Source organism: Pongo abelii, chromosome 15, assembly GCF_028885655.2.
Source record: "Pongo abelii isolate AG06213 chromosome 15, NHGRI_mPonAbe1-v2.0_pri, whole genome shotgun sequence".
Taxonomy (NCBI): Eukaryota; Metazoa; Chordata; class Mammalia; order Primates; family Hominidae; genus Pongo; species Pongo abelii.
The window spans coordinates 98,677,356-98,698,639 of record NC_072000.2 but is presented as its reverse complement, the minus strand read 5'-3'; the positions used below and the strand labels follow the sequence as shown (position 1 = coordinate 98,698,639).

The following is a 21,284-nucleotide window of genomic DNA, read 5'->3' as shown; positions in this document are numbered from 1 at the left end:
GGAGGCTGAGGCAGGAGAATCCCTTGAACCCAGGAGGCGGAGGTTGCAGTGAGCCGAGATCACGCCACTGCACTCCAGTCTGAGCGACAGAGGAAGACTCCATCTCAAAAAAAAAAAAAAAAAAAGACCATATATGGTTATTACAAACCTCAAAACATTCCAAATGTTCAATATCATAATAGACAGTATTCTTTGACCATAGTGAAAGAAAATTGGAAATTAATAACAAAAGAATAGCCTAAAATTCTAAATAAACTCAGTGACATGTTACTAAACTACACTTGGGTTTTAAAGGAAATCAGAAAAGAAATTTTAAAATACTTAGAAAAAAATGACAATGAAAATAGTAATTATCAAAAATTTGTGGGACATAGCTCAATCAGTATTTAGATGAAAACTTTTAACCTTAAATACATTTATATGGAGACTGGAAATATTAAACTGTAAGAAAGCTAAGCATTTATCTCAAGAAAATAGAAAAAAGCGCAACAGACCGAAACCCAGAGAATTTAAAGGGGTGATTAAAAAAATAAACATATAAACAGAAATCAATGAAATACCAATTTTTTTAAAAACCAGTAACAAAACTAAAAGGTGGATCTTTGGAAAGATTAATTAGCTATATAGATCTCTGTAACAGGACTTATCGAAGGGAGGAAAGACATAAATAAAATACAGAACAAAAAAAGAAAAAAGAATTACTGATATAAAATAATATATAATGTAAAAATAATAATGGAGAGGCCTAATGAATAACTCTCTAGTATTTAATTTGAAAATCTAGATGAAATAGATAAATCCCAAGATATAAAGTTCAAACTTGCCTTATAGGATAGGAAACTTGAAAAGACCAATAAATAGCAACAAAACTAAGGTGTCTCCAAAACTGCAGACCCAGTTGTAGGCCCTACTTTCCTCTTTTCCCCTGGAAAGAGCTTCCCTCATCTCTGGATGGAAGCAGTGATGCTGTCAACCCAATGGAGAGCAAAGAACTCTAGCAAGGCATTCACAATGCCTCATCCTTCTCCACACTGTGATCAATCCGTCCAAAGGGGGACAACCATGCCATAGACTTTTGGGGGGGACTGTTATGAACATTAAGAAAAATGAGAATTTCTCTCCTTCTGATATCAACTAACCAGTTAGAACTAAATAACCCAGAGCTACAGTGGTCACCTTTGTCCCCAGTGCAGACAGAATAAAGTAGAAGAAAGCAGAGCTAGGAAGGAATAAAAAAAAAACAGAGAGAGAGAAAGAGGAGAGATCTGATGCCTGATTTGGAACTCCATAGATCCATGCCTGAAGTCCTTTCCACCCTTGGACCTCTCGTTCATTCCTTTTTGCTTTAAAGCAGTTCAAATTTGATGTCTGTCACCTGTAATCCAAAGAAAACTGATGAAAAATAAAATGTGGGGAAAGGGGAAGGTGCTAGACTTTAGAGTTGAATGGTCTTGGATTTGAATCTCAAGGGAGTTTAACTTAACTTCCATGCAGCTCAGTTTCCTATCTAAAGAGGAGTGATAATGGTACCCACTTCACAGAGTCATTGTGAAGATTTCGTGAGATAATCCAGAGGAAGCACTCGGCAGATATTATTCCATGTCTGTCTCTCCGACCAGACTAAGACCCCTGGAAGGCAGGACCTTGCCCAAGTCATCCCCAATTGGAGCCAAACACCTATTTTTCTTTTTACAAGTATCTGCACCTTGGTGCTAATTAAGGGCACCTAAGACCTCTCTGCCAACTGACACAGGGCAACCACATTGATGCAACTCCAGCCACATTTTGGTATTAAAAAAAAACTTCATAGAACTGAATGCAGAGCAAAGTTAATTTGCAGCATTACTGTGTTTACTCAACTTTCCTGACAAAGTCTCCCATTGGTTAATGACTTGGGGGAGAGGACTACCAAGCGGTGAAGGCCACTGGCCCTTCTAACCATTAACCACCCAGGAAGCTGGCAAACAAAATTTAACAGGCAGCATCCACCGCAGGCTTACTGTACACATGCTAGGGTCCAGGACAGCAGGACCAAGCCAGCAGAAACAGCCTGAGCCCACCGCAGACTGTGAGTAACACCTGAGAACCCTCTGTTCCTCCCCCTGCCCGGCCTCCAGAGCAAAGCCATGGCTGCAGCTCGCTTGCTTGTTTGGTTTGTTGAGATGTTTTGTTTTTTTAAATGGTACATTGAACATTAGGGCAGCCAGCAGTGTTATGAGGCAATCTTGTTAGGATTTTCCAGATCCCAGAGTCTGTGAATCATCCACAGGGGTTCTGATGTCCCCTGGGCTCCTGCCATGCAGGGGGCTGACACAGAGGGCTGTAGCTAAGAACCATTCTCGTCCACTGCCATGATTGATGCCCCTAAGCCCAGCCAGACGGCCACAACAGCCACAGAGTCGCAGCCTGCGAGCTACGATGCATCTGCTCCAGTCGGCACCACCGATGAAGGATGCTGGCCGTGGGTAGGGGCCGGGGAGGGCTCAGCTGGCCCAGTGCAGACGTATTCTTCCACGTCATGCAGACGTGTCTCCACCACGGCTCCTCACTCAGTGACCTGGGGCAGAGATAATGCACGGAGAACAGAACTATCTGCATTATACCACATGTCATGAGGTTTCACTATAGAAGGTCAAGAACTGTGCCTGGCTCACAGGGCATTTGTGAAAACAGAGAATACAGTGAATATTTACTAAGTGAGTCTCTTCAGAGATGAGGAACAAAGAGGGCATACGTGACATGAAATGCATGAATAATATTGATACTCTGCATTTTTATATGGCTGGGTACTTTTTTGTTTGTTTGTTTGTTTTTTAAGATGGAATTTCGTTCTTGTTGCCCAAGCTGGAGTGCAATGGTGCAATCTTGGCTCACTGCAACCTCTGCCTCCGGGTTCAAGCTATTCTCCTGCCTCAGCCTCCCGAGTAGCTGGAATTATAGGCACACGCCATCACGCCCAGCTAATGTTTTTGTATTTTTAGTAGAAATGGGTTTCACCATGTTAGCAAGGCTAGTCTCAAACTCCTGACCTCGGGTGATCCGCCCACCTCAGCTTCCCAAAGTGCTGGGATTACAGGCGTGAGCCACCGCACCTGGCCATGGCTGGGCACTCTTAAGAGCTGTTTTACTCATCATTTTGCTTTCTGTAGAGACAGGCAGAATGGCATGGCACAAGCTCTGATGCCAGACATCTAGGCTTAGAATTCCAGCTCAGGGGGAGTTACTCTGTCTCCCTGGATCTCAGTTTTCTCATCTGAAAAATGGGCCTCAGGATGACCCATTAAGTGAGGTCACATAAGCCAAGCACTGATAACAGCCACGTCTGGTATTCACAACAATATTGTGGGGTGGATGGAGTTTTCACCCTTATCTTAGAGAATTAACACAGGAGAAGGTGAGGCATGCAATCTCCCCAGAGCTGGCAGGAAAGGGATGGGAGCCCATCCTACCATTGGCATCATACGGCACAGGGCCTGTGCCCGAGAGGAGATCCCAGACAGATATGGCAGTGACCAAAGCTAAGCAAAGATTTCACTGCCTGTCATGGGGCAAGGCCATGGAGAAGCACAGATGCAAGGCTTCCTGTAGGCGGTGACCTGGGACCTGAGTCTCAAAGGACAAGATCGAGTGAGCCAGGTGAGGCAGGGAGATGAGGGACCTACAGACTGGAGCCACATAGGCAGTACTGAGACAGGTCCATCTTTGTTCCCTGCTCCCAGTCCAGAGCTGGGCTCAGCAAACATGGAAGAATCAAAATGACCTGCCCTGGGGAACTGCAGTGACCTGTCTTGCTGTAACCTGCCCTGTAGTGATGTGACCTGCCCTGCCCTGCCCCACAGTGGGATAAAAGGCTGGTGTGTGCTGGAAGAATCCCTGACACCCAGTGTTGCTGTGGCTGAGACCCCAAAGGGCCAGATTTGAGGCTGGAGGCAGAACTGTCACCAGGGACTGGGTCACAAAGACCCCCTGGGCTACGTTAGTGAGAATCAGCCTTGTCGTGGGCAATGGGGAGTCCCTGAAAACTTCAAAGCAGAACTGATCAGCTTGAATTTTCAAGAATTTAAAAAGATGCAGCTGCAGATGGATAAAAGGGCTGGAGGAAGTTGAACAGGAAGCAGGGAAACGAGGTAGGGGCTACTGCTGAGTCCTGGGAGAGATGAGGAGGCTGTGCAGAGGCACTGGAGAAGGGACAAACACCAGAAAATGGGTAAGGCTAGAGGTATTATTATCAGCTCTATTTTATACTGAGGAAACTGAGGCAGAGTTTAAATAGCCTGTCCCACATCACCTAATTCATACATAGCAGTGCTAGGGCCCCAATCCAGCTTGATCTGCCACAAAACCCAGGAAAAGGAAAGAATTGTCCCAAGGACCCAAAAATCCAAGTCAGAAACCCGATGGAGAATTCAATAAAGCCCATCATTTGGGCGCGGGGAGTGGGGAGCAGGTCACACCTGCCTCTATTATCTAAAGCAGAGAACTAGGGGCTAGAGCAGCCAACAGGGGTTGTTTTCCACCCTGGTGAGATAAGGGAGACACGCAAGGAGGGTTGAAAGAAGACTCAGGAGAACTAAGGGTTTTGGGGGGGAGTTCCCACCTGTCTTTCTTGAGATTCTACTTTTGGAACACACCAGGGAAGGGGCCTCTAGGGAATTCCAGAGCAGAACAGTGGTTCCCACACTCGGAGCACAACTGTTAAAAGAAAACTTTAGACAAATTAAACATAGTAGAGTTTATTTGAGCAAAGAAACAATTCATGAATCACACAGCACCCTAAACCAGTAAGGTTCAGAGAGTGCCACCCAGCAATGTAGGCAGTATTTACAGGCAGAAGAAGGAGGTGACATACACATATAGGCTGATAGGTTACAGCTCTGTGTTTGCCTTGTTTGAACATGTCTGAGCAGTTCACAGACTGTGACTGACTGAAAGTTCAGCTGCTATGATTGGCTGAGACTTGGTTACTTGTTACAACAATATACTCTCAAGTTAGGTGCAGTTTCTTTACATATTAAGCTAGGTTACAGTTTGCTACATGAGGAGGCAGCTTAAGCCCATCTTTAATTTAATTTAACACACCACAGCCTCCTGGAGCACTGGTTTAAATGAGGGTTCCCAGCCCCTCACCCAGAGTGGCTGGTTCAACAGTGGGTGGTGCAGTAAGACCTGCTTCTCCTGTAAGCATCCTGTATTTATTGTGATACAGGTAGCTCCATACAGCACAGGGCCTGAAACCATTAACCTTGCAGGCAGACAGTGTCCACTTACTGATTCCGACCTTGGGTGGATTTTTTTTAATTGCTCTTATGGAACTCTTTTTAAATCATTTATATTTACTTTTTTCCTTAAATTTGTATTGTGGGAAAATATAATACCTAACATTTTAACTACAAGCGTACAGTTCATAAAAGTACATTCACATGGTTGTGCCACCGTCACCACCTTCCATGTCCGGAACTTTTTCATCATCCCAGACTGAAACTCTATACCCACTCAACAATAACTCCCCAATCTCCCGTTGCCCCAGCCCCTGGTAACCACAATTTTACTTCTGTCCCTATGTATTTGGCTACTGTAGGTGTAGAATTAGACTCTATTTGTCCTTTTGTGTCTGGCTCATTTCACATAACACAACGTCTTCCAGGTTCATCCATGTTGTAGGAAATGTCAGAATTTCATTCCTTTTTAAAGTTGAATAGTATTCCATTGTATGTTTATACCATACTTTGTTTATTCATTCATCCATTGATAGACACTTGGGTTGTTTTCATCTTTTGGCTATGGTGAATAATGCTACTGTGACTTTGGTCTACAATTATCTATTCAAGTTCCTTGACTAGCTGCTTGCAGTTCTTTGGTGTATATACTGGAAGCAAAATTGTTGGGTCAAATGATGATTTGTTTAATTTTTAAAGAACTGCCATATTGTTTTCCACACATTGTAGCACTTTATATTCTTACCAGCAATGCATAAGGGTTCCAATTTCCCCACATGCAATGCTAACATTTAAATTAAAAAAAAATTTTTTTTTTTGAAATGAAGTCTTGCTATGTTGCCTAGGCTGGTCTCAAACTCCTGGCCTCAAGCATTCCTCCCGCCTCAGCTTTCAGAGTAGCTGGGATTACAGGCACGGGCCATCATGCCTGGTGTGCCAACTTATTGTTTTCTGTTTTGTTTGCCTGTTTATAGTAGCCATCCCTATGGATACGAAGTGGTATCTCAATGCGGTTTTGATATTCCTAATAATTAGTGATGCTGAGCATCTTTTCATGTGCTTACTGGCCATTTGTATGTTATCTCTGAAAAGATGACCACTCAAGTCCTTTGCCCATTTCTAACTGGGTTTATTTGTTTTGTTTTTGTTGTTTTGGGGTTTTAGGAGTTCTTTATATATCCTGGATATCAATTCCTTATCAGATATGAAATTTGCAAATGTTTTCCCATTCTGTGAGTTGCATTTTTACTTTATTGATAGTATCCTTTGATGAACAAAGTTTTCAATTTTGATGAAGTCCAATTTGTCTATTTTTTATTTTGTTGCCCATGGCTTTGGGGTGATATTCAAGAAATCATTGCCAAAGCCAATATCATGAAGTTTTTCCCCCATGTTTTTTTCCAAGATTTTTACAATTTTAACTCATCTTTAGGTCATTGATCTATTTTGAATTAATTTTTGTATATGGTGTTAAAGGTCCAATTTCATTATTTTGCACGTAAATATCCAATTTTTCAGCACCACTTGTTGAAAAGGCTGTCTTTTCCCCATTGAATGGTCTGGCATCCTTGTCAAAATCATTTTACTACATATACAAGGCTTATTTCTGGGTTCTGTATTCTATTCCATTGGTCTATATGTATGTCTTTATGCCAGTACCACACTGTTTTGATTATTATAGTTTTGTAGTAAATTTTGAAATCAGAAAGTGCAAGACTTTCAACTTTGTTCTTTTTCAGTATTGTTTTGGCTATCTGGGTCCCTTGAGATTTTTATATAAATTTTAGGATAAATTTTTCTATTTCTGTGAAATACAGAACTGGAATTTTGATAGGAATTGCATTGAATCTATAGACTGCCTTGGATAGTATTATCATCTTAGCAATTTCTTCCAATCCATGAATGCAGAATGTCTTTCCATTTATTTATGTCCTCTTTAATTGCCTTCAGCACTGTTTTGTACTTTTCGGTGTATGTCTCTTACCTCCCTGATTAATCCCTATTTTGTTCTTTATCATACTATTGTAAATGGAATTGTTTTCTTAATTTCCTTTTCAAATTGTTTTCTTTGTTAGTGGTGGGAAATGCAATTGATTTTAGTGTTTTGATTTTATATCTTGCAACTTTGCTAAATGTGTTTATTAGTTCTATAGAATTTTTAGGGTTTTGTACATAGAAGATCATGTCATCTGTGAACACAGATAATTTTAGTTCTTCTTTTAAAATATGGATACCTTTTTTTTCCTTGCCCAATTGTTCTGGCTAGAAATTCCAGTGTTATATTAGGTAAAATTAGTGAGAACAAGCATCCTTGTTTTGTTCCTGATCTTCGGGGAATAGCTTTCAGTCTTTCACTATTGAGTATAAAAGGTTTTATAAATATGTAGTCTTGATTATGTTGAGGTAGTTTTCTTCTATTACTAATTATGTTGTAGGAGTTTCTACTTAGTCCAGCTAAATAAACACGGGGTCCTTGTCACATGGCCATGAAAGATTAGGCTCACAGACACTTTGAAGTGTGAATAAAATGGAATTTATTGGGCGAAAAGGAAAACAACTCAGCAAAGCAAGTTGTTACTTGTAACAGCAAGTTGTAACAGCAAAGCCTGTTAACAGGCCCTCATCTCACTGATTGAATCCCCAGATTACCACATCGGATCAGGAGAGAGAGGCCAAGCTCCTCCCCACTGCAAAGGGCACAAACTTCCCACAGCTCCACCCCATTCTCCCAGTGCACAGGCCAATTGAATGTTCTCCAGGCACCTCTTTACACTTGACTGTCTCAATCTGTTGTGTGTTTTTATCATGCGAGGGTGTGTTGAATTATGTCAAATACTTTTTTCTGCACCAATTAAGATGATCATGTGATTTTTTCTTTTATTTTGTTAATATGATGTATTACACTGATCAATTTTTGTACATTGAAACATCCTTGCATTACAGAAATAAATCCAAATTCGATATGGCATATAATCCTATTAATAGGCTCTCAAAATTAATTTAATCCATTCTATTAGTCAGGGTTCTCCAGAGAAACATAATCTATAGGATATATAGAAATATATATAAGAGGAGGCATTATGGGAATTGCCTTACGTAATTACAGAAGCTGAGAAGTCCCACAATCTGCCATCTGCAAGCTGGAGACCCAGGAAAGCCAGCCATGTAATTCAGTCTGAGTCTGAAGGCCTGACAACCAGAGGAGCCAATGGTGCAGCTCCACAATAGGAAAAGGGCCTAATAAGGCTGCTGGTTTAAGTCCCAGAGTTTAAAGGTCCAAGAACCAGGAGGCCCAGTGTTCAGGGCCAGCAAACACAGACATCCAGCTCAGGGACAGAAGAGAGAATTTGCCTTTCTCCTACCTCTTTGTTCCATCCAGCCTTTAATAGATTAAAAATGCCCACCCATATTGGTAAAGGTGGCTGTCTTTACTCAATCTACTGATTCATGTGCCAATTTCTTCCAGAAATACTGCCACAGGCCTCTTTTATGTAGGCACTAATTCCTTTTATGAGGGTAGAGCCCCCATGAATAGGTTTCCACATATGAATTTGTGGGGACACAAACATTCAAACCTTAGCAGCTGGTAAAACATTATTTTTGAGTGTGTCTGGGAAAAAATAAATTGAGCAAAAATGGACAGAATTGAAGGGTGAAATCGTTCCACAGCAATTTAGACACTTCAATACCTCATTCTCAACAATGGATAGAACAACCAGACATAAAATAAGTAAGAAAATAGAGAACTTGAATATCACAGTAAAAACTAGATGTATCAGACATATACAGAACACCCTACAACAACAGAATACACATTCTCCTCAAGTGCAAATGGGACATTCTCCAAGATAGACCCTATGTTAGGCTACAGATCAAGAGTCAATGGATTTAAAAAGACAGATATCATACTAAGTATCTTCAATCACAATGAGATGAAGTTAGAAATAATAACATAAGGAAAACTGGAAATTTTACAAATTGTGGGAAAAACAACACACTCTTTATCAACCAGAGGATCAGAAAAGATACCACCAGGGGAATTAGAAAATAATTAAAGACAAATGAAAATGGAAACACAACATACCAAAACTTATGGAATGAGTGAAAGCAGTGTGATGATAGAAATGTAAAGCTATAAACACATTAAAAACAAGAAGATCTCAAATAAACAATGGCATATATTCAAATTCAGGTGTTAAATTTAGGATGTTAATGTAATCCCCATAATAACCACAAAGGGATGAGAATAGAATTATTAAAGTGTTTCAATACAAAAAAGCATTTCAGTACAAAAACTAAATACAAAAAAGGACAGTAATATAGGAAATGAAGAACTAAAAATGTTATATCTTCTTGCTGTACTGAAAACTTTATTAGTATGTCATTGCCTTCTTTGTCTTTTGGAACTTTTTTAATTCAAAATCTATTTTGTCTAATATTAGTGTAGCCACCCCTGCTGTCTTTTGATTACTATTTGCATGGGGTAACTTTTCCATCCTTTCACTTTCAGTCAGTCTATTTGCATTTTTGGATCTAAAATGAGTCTCTTGTAGACAGCATATATTTGGATCATATTTTAGAAGGCTAATGTGTAAAAATAATTTTTAGTCTTTGTTTATAATTTAGGGACTAGAAAAAGAACAAACTAAACTGGAAAATAGCAGAAGGAAGGAAATAATAAAGATCAGAGCAGAGATAAATAAAATCAAGAATAGAAAAACAATAGAGAAAATAAATTAAACCAAAATGTAATATGTATGCTCATAATACATTTAGTCCATAATATATTTGATATAACCAGCTTTACTTCAATAGCATACAAAAGCTTTGCTTCCTTGTAGCTCTCTTCCTACCTGTTTCCAGTTACTGATGTAACAAATTATATCTAAGCATCATGTGCCCAAAAACGTAAGTTATAATTGCCCATGCATCTACCTTTACCAGAGGTCTTTTATTTCTTCATTCAGCTTAAAGTTACTGTCCAGTGTCCTTTCATTTTAATCGGAAATAAAATGCCTCTCATTTCTTGCATGGTAGGTATTGTGGAAAAAAAGCTTACTCAGCTTTTGTTTTTCTGGGAATGCTTTAATTGTGTTTTGTTTTTCTTCCAGCATTTTGAACATATCCGTTGGGTGGGTTTTAACCTTTCTGAGCACCTATTTCTGCCTGCCTAAAATGAGGTTAATAATACTTACTTTAGGAGTATTTTGGTAATGGTTAGATGACTGAATATAGCCAGACTACCTAGATCAGTGTTGGGTACCTGTTAGGCACTGGATAAACCATAACGGGTGTTATTCATATCTCCAAATGAGGAAACTGAAGTCCAGCACCCTCTGTGATGTGCTCCAGGTCACACAGCCAGTGTAGAGGAAGGAACTGGAGCTTGAATGGGGTCTTTTGCCTGCCTCCTCTTGCACTACGCCCCATTGACTCAGAGACTGCCATATCATCTAACAAGCTTTTCTGATTTGGCAGGGCCTGGCTATACTGGACAATGCCACTCCTCCTGTACACCTGTCTTCTCTGGCTGTCCACCAGTGGCCTCTGGACCGTCCAGGCCATGGATCCTAACACTGCTTATGTGAACATGAGTAACCATCACCGGGGCCTGGCTTCAGCCAACGTTGACTTTGCCTTCAGCCTGTATAAGCACCTAGTGGCCTTGAGTCCCAAGAAGAACATTTTCATCTCCCCTGTGAGCATCTCCATGGCCTTAGCTATGCTGTCCCTGGGCACCTGTGGCCACACACGGGCCCAGCTTCTCCAGGGCCTGGGTTTCAACCTCACTGGGAGGTCTGAGACTGAGATCCACCAGGGTTTCCAGCACCTCCACCAACTCTTTGCAGAGTCAGACACCAGCTTAGAAATGACCATGGGCAATGCCTTGTTTCTTGATGGCAGCCTGGAGTTGCTGGAGTCATTCTCAGCAGACATCAAGCACTACTATGAGTCAGAGGTCTTGGCTATGAATTTCCAGGACTGGGCAACAGCCAGCAGACAGATCAACAGCTATGTCAAGAGTAAGACACAGGGGAAAATTGCCGACTTGTTGTCAGGGCTGGATAGCCCAGCCATCCTCGTCCTGGTCAACTATATCTTCTTCAAAGGTATTCCCACCCATCCCAGTCTGAAGGCCCATCCACTATGGCCAAGAATAACAGCCGCTAAAATCCAGGGCACACTCTTGGGCAAAGTCTTTGATTCTGTAAAGCACATACACATCTGGGAATCTCCATCTTCACCACAATCCTGTTGGGTAGGTGGAATTATATTATTTTACAAAAGATCAAAATGACACCCAGAAGGGTTGAGCAATGTGCCTACATTCTGGCAGGTTGGTTTGGGGCCCACACCTGTAACCATGAACAGTCTGGCTGCTTCATGCTCCACAAATGCTGACTGTCAGGCACTGGGCCAGGGGCTGGAAAAATGGCCTAGAATTAGACAGAACCCCACCCACCCCCTCGGGAACTCCCAGATGCCCCCAAAGCTGTCCTGCACACACTGCTCTGACCAGGTCCTGCTTCAGTTTTTCAATCTTCCTGTTCATAAAAACCTGGAAGCTCTAGAGGAGAATGCACTTCCAGGCCTTTTCCAGCTTCTAGAAGCCACGTGGCTTGTGGGCCTCTCTTATTTTCAAAGCCAGTAATTGTATCATTCCCACTCTGCTTCCCTCATCACATCTCTCTGATTCTGACTTTCCAGCCTTCCTCTTTGACTTACAAGAACCCTCAGGATTACACTGGATAATGGCCTCCCTGGGTGACCCAGAATAGCCTGCCCATCTCAAGGCCAGCAGATTAGCAACTGTGATTCCCTCTCATCTTTAATTCCCCCTGGACATGAAAGCTAACGTATTCTCAAGTTCTGGGGATTAGAATGTGGACATTTTGGAGGGCTGTTATTCTGCCTGCCACAAAGCCCAGGCCTCTTCTGTCTCATGAGCCCTCTTGCAATTTATCTGACTGCCTAAAACATCTTCCCTCACTTCAAATCTTAGCTCAAAAGTCACCTCCTCTGTGAAGCCTCCCCAGATTCACCCAGGAAATCCTTTGTCCTCATAGGCATGCTCAACAGTTTGCCCATGCCTTGTTTGGGCAATCATCTTGCCATAACATGTTGTTTAGCACCCAAGTGGTTGAGTTTCAGTTTAGCAATCATATTCAAAGGAATTCAGGTAAAACCACCAAAATAAGCAAACTAAGCCAGTATCACTATTGAATATGTGTCTCTCGACAAGATCATCAGATCAGTGGAGTGTGATCCCCAGCCAGGACTCCTCACGCCCCCTTCCCCTCCTCCCCAGCTCTCTCTCAGGGCCTCCCATCAGACTGCACCCACCTCCCCTCCCGTCCTGTGCCTCCTTATTGCCTGGAGTGCCTTAGCATCTCTACAAGTCCTTCTTCTCTACCTGCCTCTGGGCCTTTCCTGCTCTCCAGCACAAGGCTGGGAACTCCCAGCAGAGGCTGCCCTCCTCGCAGGATGGTGAGGCTGAGAGGCTGACCAGGCAAAGGCAGCCTTCCTAACACCTGACCATGGGAGGGCCGGGGAGGCTGGGAACATTTGCCCAGAAACTCTTCTGTGTGCTCCCACAAATTCCATAGACCATCTCCCCCACGAGACTGTGCACTCTTGTGCAGGGTATCTTTGTCTCTTTGGGAGATTCCAGTGCCCTTGTGTAATGCTTGGTGCATGGAAGGAGCTCAGCAGTGGTTGCACAGAGGTTCAGGCAACACAATCTGGGGAAAAGGCACAGTAAACCCAGGTGCAGGGAGGGCCCTCCTGAGCCTGAGAGAGGCCTGAGCACGTGCGGTGGAATGGGTGCTGATGGAACGGGTGCTGGCCTGGTGTCATTCTGCACGAGGTTTCACAGTGTCCTCAGGACCACATTGGGGCTAAGTGGATAGGAGATCACAGCTGTAAGTTACAAAATCAGAGAAACTTTGAACACTTGAATGCAGGACCAGACATTGATGGAGGTGAAATGCCTCATTGTACACAGATTTTCTATAGTACAACAAAACGAATCCACAAGTGTTTGGTTAAAACCTCTGGGAAAATACTCTGAAATATTTCTAGCAAGCCAGGATAATAAACAGAAATCAAGATTAGTGTAGCTATTATCACTAAATGTAGAATATGTAAAATGGCCCTGATGTGTTATTTATTTATTTATTTATTTTTATTTTATTTTTTTTGAGATGGAGTCTTGCTCAGTCGCCCAGGCTGGAGTGCAATGGCACAATCTTGGCTCACTGCAAGCACCGCCTCCCAGGTTCATGCCATTCTCCTGCCTCAGCCTCCTGAGTAGCTGGGACTACAGGCACCCGCCACCACACCTGGCTAATTTTGTGTGTGTGTGTGTGTTTTTAGTAGAGACGGGGTTTCACCATGTTAGCCAGGATGGTCTCGATCTCCTGACCTCGTGATCCACCCGCCTCGGCCTCCCAAAGTGCTGGGATTACAGGTGTGAGCCACCGTGCCCAGCACCTGATGTGTTATTTATTTATTGGACTTTCTTGACAGTTTTTTTTAAATAACATTAAAAATATTGTTAAAAGATTTTCCAGAGGAGCCATCCTTGCTCTCTCGGATTGTCCCCAGTAAATTCTTTCTCTACCACCAATTCTCCTAGGACGTTTTGAGAATAGATCCCTTAAAGTAGAGGCTGAACCCCATTTTGTATTTTGTTTTGTGTCAAACTATATACATTATGCTTACTTCTAGAAAAGAATACTCCATAAAAAGCAAGCAGCAAAATGTTAAGGATGAAAAAAACCTAACAATGAAAAATATTTTACCCACTTTGTTTTTTTTGCTGTAAGTTAGCCACAAAATACAACTGCCCTCTAGTTCTGAGGATTTTAGACCTCCTTTGGAGGATGATTTGAGAACCCTCAAATGATCTCATTTGCCGTGAGACAGACGGACAGTGAGTTTACTACCATTGGTCAGTGTCTGCAGATATCAAGGTTAGTGAGGTCATTCAGAATGGACCAGCATAGCTCTGGTGTCTCTAGACTCCACAGCCATGGCTGATTTGTCTACATCCATCAGCTTCTCCCTGTTGTCTCCATAAGTAGCTATTACAAGAGGTTTGTGGCTGTCTCAGAACCAAGAATTTTGGCTGAGCAATCCATAGATCCCACAGACAGTAGGATGGAGAAGGGGCTACCTGGAGTGATGTTCTGGCCAACTTTAGGGAGCCTTGGCTGGGAAATGGTGGCCTGGCAAGGGCTTCAGGGCTTGTGGTCAATGGCAGCCAGGACACCTGGGACCTGCTGGACTCAAGGGCCTCAGTCATCAGTTTAAGACTGGGGAGATGTCACCTAGAGCAGAGAGACCCTGTGACACTCAGCCCAGGTAAGTTTCCTGCAGGTGGACTCAGTTGTCTGGAATAAGCGCAGAAGGACAGAAGAGGTCTCGCTGGTGGTGGACAATCAGGCAGGCTTTGGCTCAGTCTGAGGAGCAATTTTCTTCCCATCAGAGCTGACCAGTACCGCCAAGTCCCATCTGTGAAGGTAGTGAGCTCTCCATCTCAAGGCAAAAAAACAAGCTGGATGGTGGCACCCTGGAACATGGTAGATGGGACTTGAGGGCCTGCTGGGGGTGGGAGTCTGTGACCCTGAAGGAGTCTTCTCACCCTGACTCTTCATTAGGACAACGTGGCCTAGAAGGAAGGACCATTCAGCAGGGTCAGGAGCCTCAGTTGGGCCGGCCAGGCTGGCGGGGGTGGAGATGGCCCCCTCACTTCCCACCAGGGACTCTGAGTTTGAGACTTGAGGTCTAGCACCACTTCCAGAGCCCTCAGAACTGGGACCCACTCTAGGCATGGGGAGCCAAGGCACAGTCTGACCTACCCCCAAATCCAAGGACCAGCACCCTCTTGGTCTCTCCCTACTTCCTTGTTTAGAAGCCAATCTCAGAAACAGAGCTCATACTCAACCCACTCCAAGAAGTAGAGGATGAAACAGGCTTTAAATTTCTGGGAATTTTTATATCTTACCTAAAAACCCTTGAGGCTTGAATGGGGACATTCCAGGCATGCAGAAGGCCACTGTGTCACTTGGATAGTAGGCCCGTGAGGTCACCTGGAACTGTGTTTTCCTCTCTGCCCTACAGACCTGTCTCCTCCTCTTCCTAGGCACATGGACACAGCCCTTTGACCTGGCAAGCACCAGGGAGGAGAACTTCTATGTGGACGAGACGACTGTGGTGAAGGTGCCCATGATGTTGCAGTCGAGCACCATCAGTTACCTTCATGACTCGGAGCTCCCCTGCCAGCTGGTGCAGCTGAACTACGTGGGCAATGGGACTGTCTTCTTCATCCTTCCGGAAAAGGGGAAGATGAACACGGTCATCGCTGCACTGAGCCGGGACACGATTAACAGGTGGTCCGCAGGCCTGACCAGCAGGTAAGGCCTCCAGCCATCGTGTTGATTTCTGCAATGCACGTGTCCCCAGAAAGTGGGGCAGGTGGAAAGGGAGTATGCCGGGGCATCCTTCCTTCCCTGGACTCACCCTCCAGGGCTCATTGTTTTCCTGTCTCCTGGGCCCCCAAAGGCTGTAAGGTTCCCTAATCTAGAGCACACACTTACTTATTGATCTGTCCATCAACACTAAAATACTTTGGGGCATTTCACAGAGTGAGGTTCCCTTTCCCTGTGAGGTTCATACATACCCTCTGCATTGTCATATTTTTGCAGCATTTTCTTAAAGTAAGTTCACCAACCACCGAGCTACACACTTACCCATTTTGTTATCTTGCTTACCTGAAACCACGCCCTGCTAAAGATTCTTGGGAGACCCCATAGAAATATAGTGAAAATGACCTCTGTATACATCATGCAGCCAATGCAAAATCTATGAATGGTTCTTAAGTCATTCAGGGCATCTAACTCTTCAATCAATCAATCATCAGTAAACAACTAAGAAAGCAAGGCTAAAGTAGGTAATAAGCGAGAAAGTAGAAAGAAAGCAAGGGCTGCATATCCTGAAGAGGCAGTAGCCAGGAGGAGAAGCGGCCAATGGATTCCCTCTATCTCTGACCTCAGGCCCAAGCAAGGGGCTGGTGCTGGGTTGACACTCAGGCAAGGTCAGCTGAGGATGTGAGTCAGCAATGAATGAATGAATGCGTGAATGAATGGATGGGTGAGTGAATGGATGGAAGAATGAATGAGTGAGTGAAGTAATGGATGAATAAGTGAGTGAGTGCATAGAATGGTGAGTGAATGGGTGGGTGAGTGAGTGAATGGAGAATGAGTAAATGAATGTATGAATGAATAAGTAAATTGATGAATGAGTGAGTGGATGGATGGGTGGATGGTTGGATGGATGGATGGATGGATGGACAAACAAATGACATTTTCCCCCCAAGCACCCCTGAGCTAGAGAGCAATTGAAATTATTGTCATGCAAGTGCCCAGCCCTGCTCCTCACCTTAAAGGAGGAAGGAGATGTTCTTAGAACATGGTCCTTACTCTCAGGGAGATTCAAATTCCATCTGTGCAGAAGAGTCAGAAAATGCCAACCAGCATGAAACCTGGTGGCAGGGGGGCTGATGCAGACTCAGAAGCAGAGGGGATGCTGAGGAGGGAGTGGGCATGTAGATCTGGAGTAGCTCAGGAAGGCTGGTGGATCAGGCAGCATTTCATTCACTCACTCACTCATTCATTCATTCAGTGTGCATTTCACTCACTCATTCATTCAATGCACATAAACAGAAGCACCTGCTATGTACCATGCCCTAGCTAAGCACAGGGGATGGAGTGGTGAATAGGACAAAATAGAGCACTTAAAGGCATGTACTCTAGAGCAGAAAACAGATTCTGGTGGAATTAATAGTGGTACAACAATGTGAGTTCTGAGAGAGACAGAGAGAGATATGTAACATGCCACTGGCTGGGAGGTGGGAATGCCTGACTCTGCCCAGGGAATAGGGAAGGGCTGCAGAGCAGGTTGTTTTCCCTTGAAACTGCCTTGAGTGTGAATGGAAGTTCAGCCACTGGGAAGTGGCCTCCAGACCCGACATGAAATCAGGGGACCATGCCCAGAGTGCCAGCAATGCAGGGCCAGCAGTAATGAAGAAGACAAATTTGGCTTGGACAAATTTTGTGGTCTAAAAATTTTGCAGTAGATAATATAGGAGGAAGTTCCTCTACTTTATTAATATGTAGGTTTTGTGGTTTATGGTTTCAGATTGTTTTCATTTTGAATGATACCTTCAGAGAGCTATTTGATGCTGGGTGCTTCTAGAGAAGTTCATCCAGTTCTGTGAATGCACATGGAAGTGTCTGGGAATTTGACTTCTCTCCTGTAGGGAGGTCATGCGGTCAGCCCTGTGTTTCTGAGCAATCCCCTATAGCTATGTGGAGGACACAGTTCTTAAACCATCCATGACTACACTTGTGTGTGTGTGTGTACACATGTATATGCGTGGGTGTGAACCTGTGTCTGGGTGATGCTAGGGATCCATTTGCCATCTCTTCCTCCTTTTTACCCACCAAAGAAAACCTGTAATTTAGGTGTAATACCACAAGGGGGTGATAACGCACCATGATGCAAACAATGCATTCCAGCTCATACTCCACTGAAAATGATGGGAAGGACTATCTATCTTTCTTTACACCAAAAATAATCTTTCCATGAAAACACTTCAATGTGAGCAACATTAATCAATAATACGTACCTTAAAGCCCCATCACCTTGCTCTCAGAGAGCTGTCAACAACGCAGCAGGCGGCAGATGGCAAAACTAGTCCTGGCCTTTTCAGTTCTGTTGCCTCCCAGTTGGGTGACTTTGGGGGAATTCCTCAGCCTCTCTTAAGTGTTGGTCTCTCAACCTGGAAATTAAAGATGTTGATTCCGACTTCATAGGTGTGTATGTGTGTATGTGCACGTGTGTGTGTGTGAGAGAGAGAGAGAGAGAGAGAGGAGAAAAAAAAGTAAAAACATAGACCACGTGTTTGGGATAAGTTGGTCTCCCTTCTTTACTTTCTGTTACTATTTCCGCACCTGGAGAAGGTACACACCCACTCGCTTCTGGTTCTTCTTCCTCTCCTTTAGAAAAGGATGGCTTCCACTTCACACGGGATGGTTGCCAGTCTCCAGGCCTCACTCAGGGCTGCTTTTGCTCAGTGAGGAGAGGGTCTCGTGCCTTCCCTCCCATCTGCCCAGAGAGCCGGTGCGAGTTCACTGACACCCCTTAGTTTCAGTGTTTTAGACATCTGCTCTCCCTCTGAGGAGAAGGCACAAGAAGAATTTTAAAATAACACTAAGGCCTTGACATGTTAAAAAGCGTAGATGCCCGTGCTGCCCCTAGTGTGACCCCACTTACCTTTCTAGAAACCCCACCTGCTTCATCCATTAGAAACTGCCAGCTGAATCAGATTCTTGCAGAATCACAGAGCTTTAGCACCCACCTGCCCTGGGAGAGCCTGTGTTCAACCACCTTTGTGTGCAGGTGAGGACATTAGCACAGAGAGGGGCTGGACTTGGCTAAGGCCAAACAGCATTAATGACACAGCTTGAGCCAGGGACCACTGCTCCCAGCTGGGTGCTCCCTCCAGTCCTCTGCTTCTAGCAGGGGTTCTCCTGGGACTAAAAAGGCTTCTTTATGGACTATTGTCTTAAATGCTCCACGGTCCAGCTGCATCCCAGGTGGAATCAGCTCGAAGGAATTGCAGGGAAGAAAAGAATGTGCAATTCAGAGGCCCTGTGGGAAAGCTGCCTGTGTCATGGAGGCAGAGACAGATCCGGCCTCCTGCTCTGTCCCTTCTCCTACCCACAAAGAGCAAGTCAGGCTGGAGGGCAGGAGCTGGAGGGAGCGCACAAGGAAATAAGAGTCTGGCCAGGAGAAGAGGTGCTGCTCTCCCCTCTGCCAGGCCCAGCCCTGGAATGTCTAACTCTGTCTGCTTACCCTGAGCAGCCAGGTGGACCTGTACATTCCAAAGGTCACCATCTCTGGAGTCTATGACCTCGGAGATGTGCTGGAGGAAATGGGCATTGCAGACTTGTTCACCAACCAGGCAAATTTCTCACGCATCACCCAGGACGCCCAGCTGAAGTCATCAAAGGTAAATGTCGTGAGAACCCACCTTTTCTTCCCCCTCCAAAATTCACAATATAAATGTAATACTAGGAAGTGGCACAGAGTTCATTCATGAATGAGCCTCTAGGTCCCTGGCTGAGAACCCGAGGTTGAGTCCAAGCCCCTCGTCTCACCATGAGGTAAATGGAGGCTCAGCAAGAAAATATGACATCCCCAAGATCACACAGGAAGCTATCGACACAGGAGGGCCACAGCCCAGGCATCTACCCATCCCACCAGACCACACACAGGGGGAACTGTGAAAACCCAGTTGTCATGGCAGAGCTGTGAGTGACCCCTGGCAAAAAGAAACAGGAAAAGTGGTAAAGGTCTGATTGGGATCACATTGAGCCTTATACCCAATTACATCCATTCAATTACATAAATCCTTCAGCTTTATGTTCTGTTATTCATGCATTCAGAAAATTTTTACTGAACACCTACTATGTATCCCAAACTGTGTAGGCCCTGTGTATGCCCCCGTTACTCAGATGTGTGGCCCGTGACCTCAAGACACAAGGACTTTGTGGCCACCGTTGTACCTGGCACGTAATATGTGCTCAGTAAAATGCATGCTGTGTGAGTGGATTGAGTCAACACAGCTGCTTCTCAGAAGGCAGGTATTATCTCAATTTCTCAGATGAGGAATCTCCTGCTCAGGGAGGGTATGCAGCTTCCCCACAGTCACAGAGCTAGTAAATAACAGTTTGATGTTTGATCTCAGGCCTGTTGACTCAAAACCTCATCTGCTCAAAACACACTGCAGGGGTTCCAATCCCAGCTCAGCTTCTTCCTAGCCATGGGTGCCACTCACAGAGCCACCAGAGCCTGAGTGTGCTTGCTGGAAAGAGTCGTTGGAAGTTCCCACCCCTTAGGGTGTTGTGAGCTCACCAATATCACCTGTTACTTATTTAGCCAGGTTATGAGTTTACCAGAGTCTTTTGATACAAGCTAGGCAGACGTTTTGCTGACTTCAGAACTCCTCCTAATTTTGATCACAACAAGGACATATCAACAGTCAAAGATTTACATTTTTAGATTCTGCCTCAGCTTTCCCAAACAGAACAGACAGAGGCACTTTGCATAACTCGAATCCTAGCATTTACCCAGCAGAGTGGAAAGGGAGCAAGATCTCCCTCCGCTACCCCAGGATAGTAAGAAGCGCCCAACATGGACAGTGAAGCCCAGTTCAAGCCATGAGACCTCTAATCTCCATGTGATGGGCCCAATCTGCCCTTTTTATAGGAAGTGTATGTGCAGCCCAGGTTCTGGAGGTGGACAGACTTGGGCTGTGTAATCCTGGGGCTGCCACTTGGATAAGAATCCAGCAAGTGACCTTCTCTGACCCTGGATTTACCTTCCTAAAACCAAGGACGTGAGGTGTCCCAGCAATGAGTCAGGAAAGCGAGAACGCACAGCAGGTCTCACTACCCATCTTCGTTCTGTACCTAACAGGTGGTCCATAAAGCTGTGCTGCAACTCAATGAGGAGGGTGTGGACACAGCTGGTTCCACTGGGGTCACCCTAAACCTGACGTCCAAGCCTATCATCTTGCGTTTCAACCAGCCCTTCATCATCATGATCTTCGACCACTTCACTTGGAGCAGCCTTTTCCTGGCCAGGGTTGTGAACCCAGCGTAAGAGACCACCCACCCAGAGCCTCAGCACTGTCTGACTTTGGGCACCAGGGATCCCACAGAAATGTTTTGGAGAGCGGGAGGTTTCCCCCAATCTCCTCCAAGTTCTTCTCCCTCCAACCAGAGTTGTGTCTACCTTTAGGCATCTTTTAATAAATGTCATTGCGACTCTGATGACCAGTGTGGTTAAAGGGAAGGGCAGGGGGGTTCTGGAGGTTACTGTGTTAAAGTGGTGTTTGCAAATCCCCAGGCCTGGTGTCTTCATCTGTGTGGGCTGCCATAACAAAGCACCATAGGTTTATGAACAACAGAAATGCATTTCTCACAGTTCTGGAGGCTG

The 21,284-nt window shown here is 44.4% G+C and overlaps 1 protein-coding gene across 1 annotated transcript; it reads left to right on the top strand.

The window, feature by feature from the left end:
* Positions 1–1,998: 1,998 nt before the first annotated feature.
* SERPINA6 (serpin family A member 6) lies at positions 1,999–21,118 on the top strand. Its single transcript, NM_001132481.1, is given in 5 exon segments — positions 1,999–2,068; positions 10,695–11,326; positions 15,364–15,634; positions 19,146–19,293; positions 20,763–21,118. Coding segments are annotated over 4 exon segments (1,218 nt in total). The 5' UTR covers positions 1,999–2,068; positions 10,695–10,713; the 3' UTR covers positions 20,949–21,118.
* The last annotated feature ends 166 nt before the right edge of the window (positions 21,119–21,284 follow it).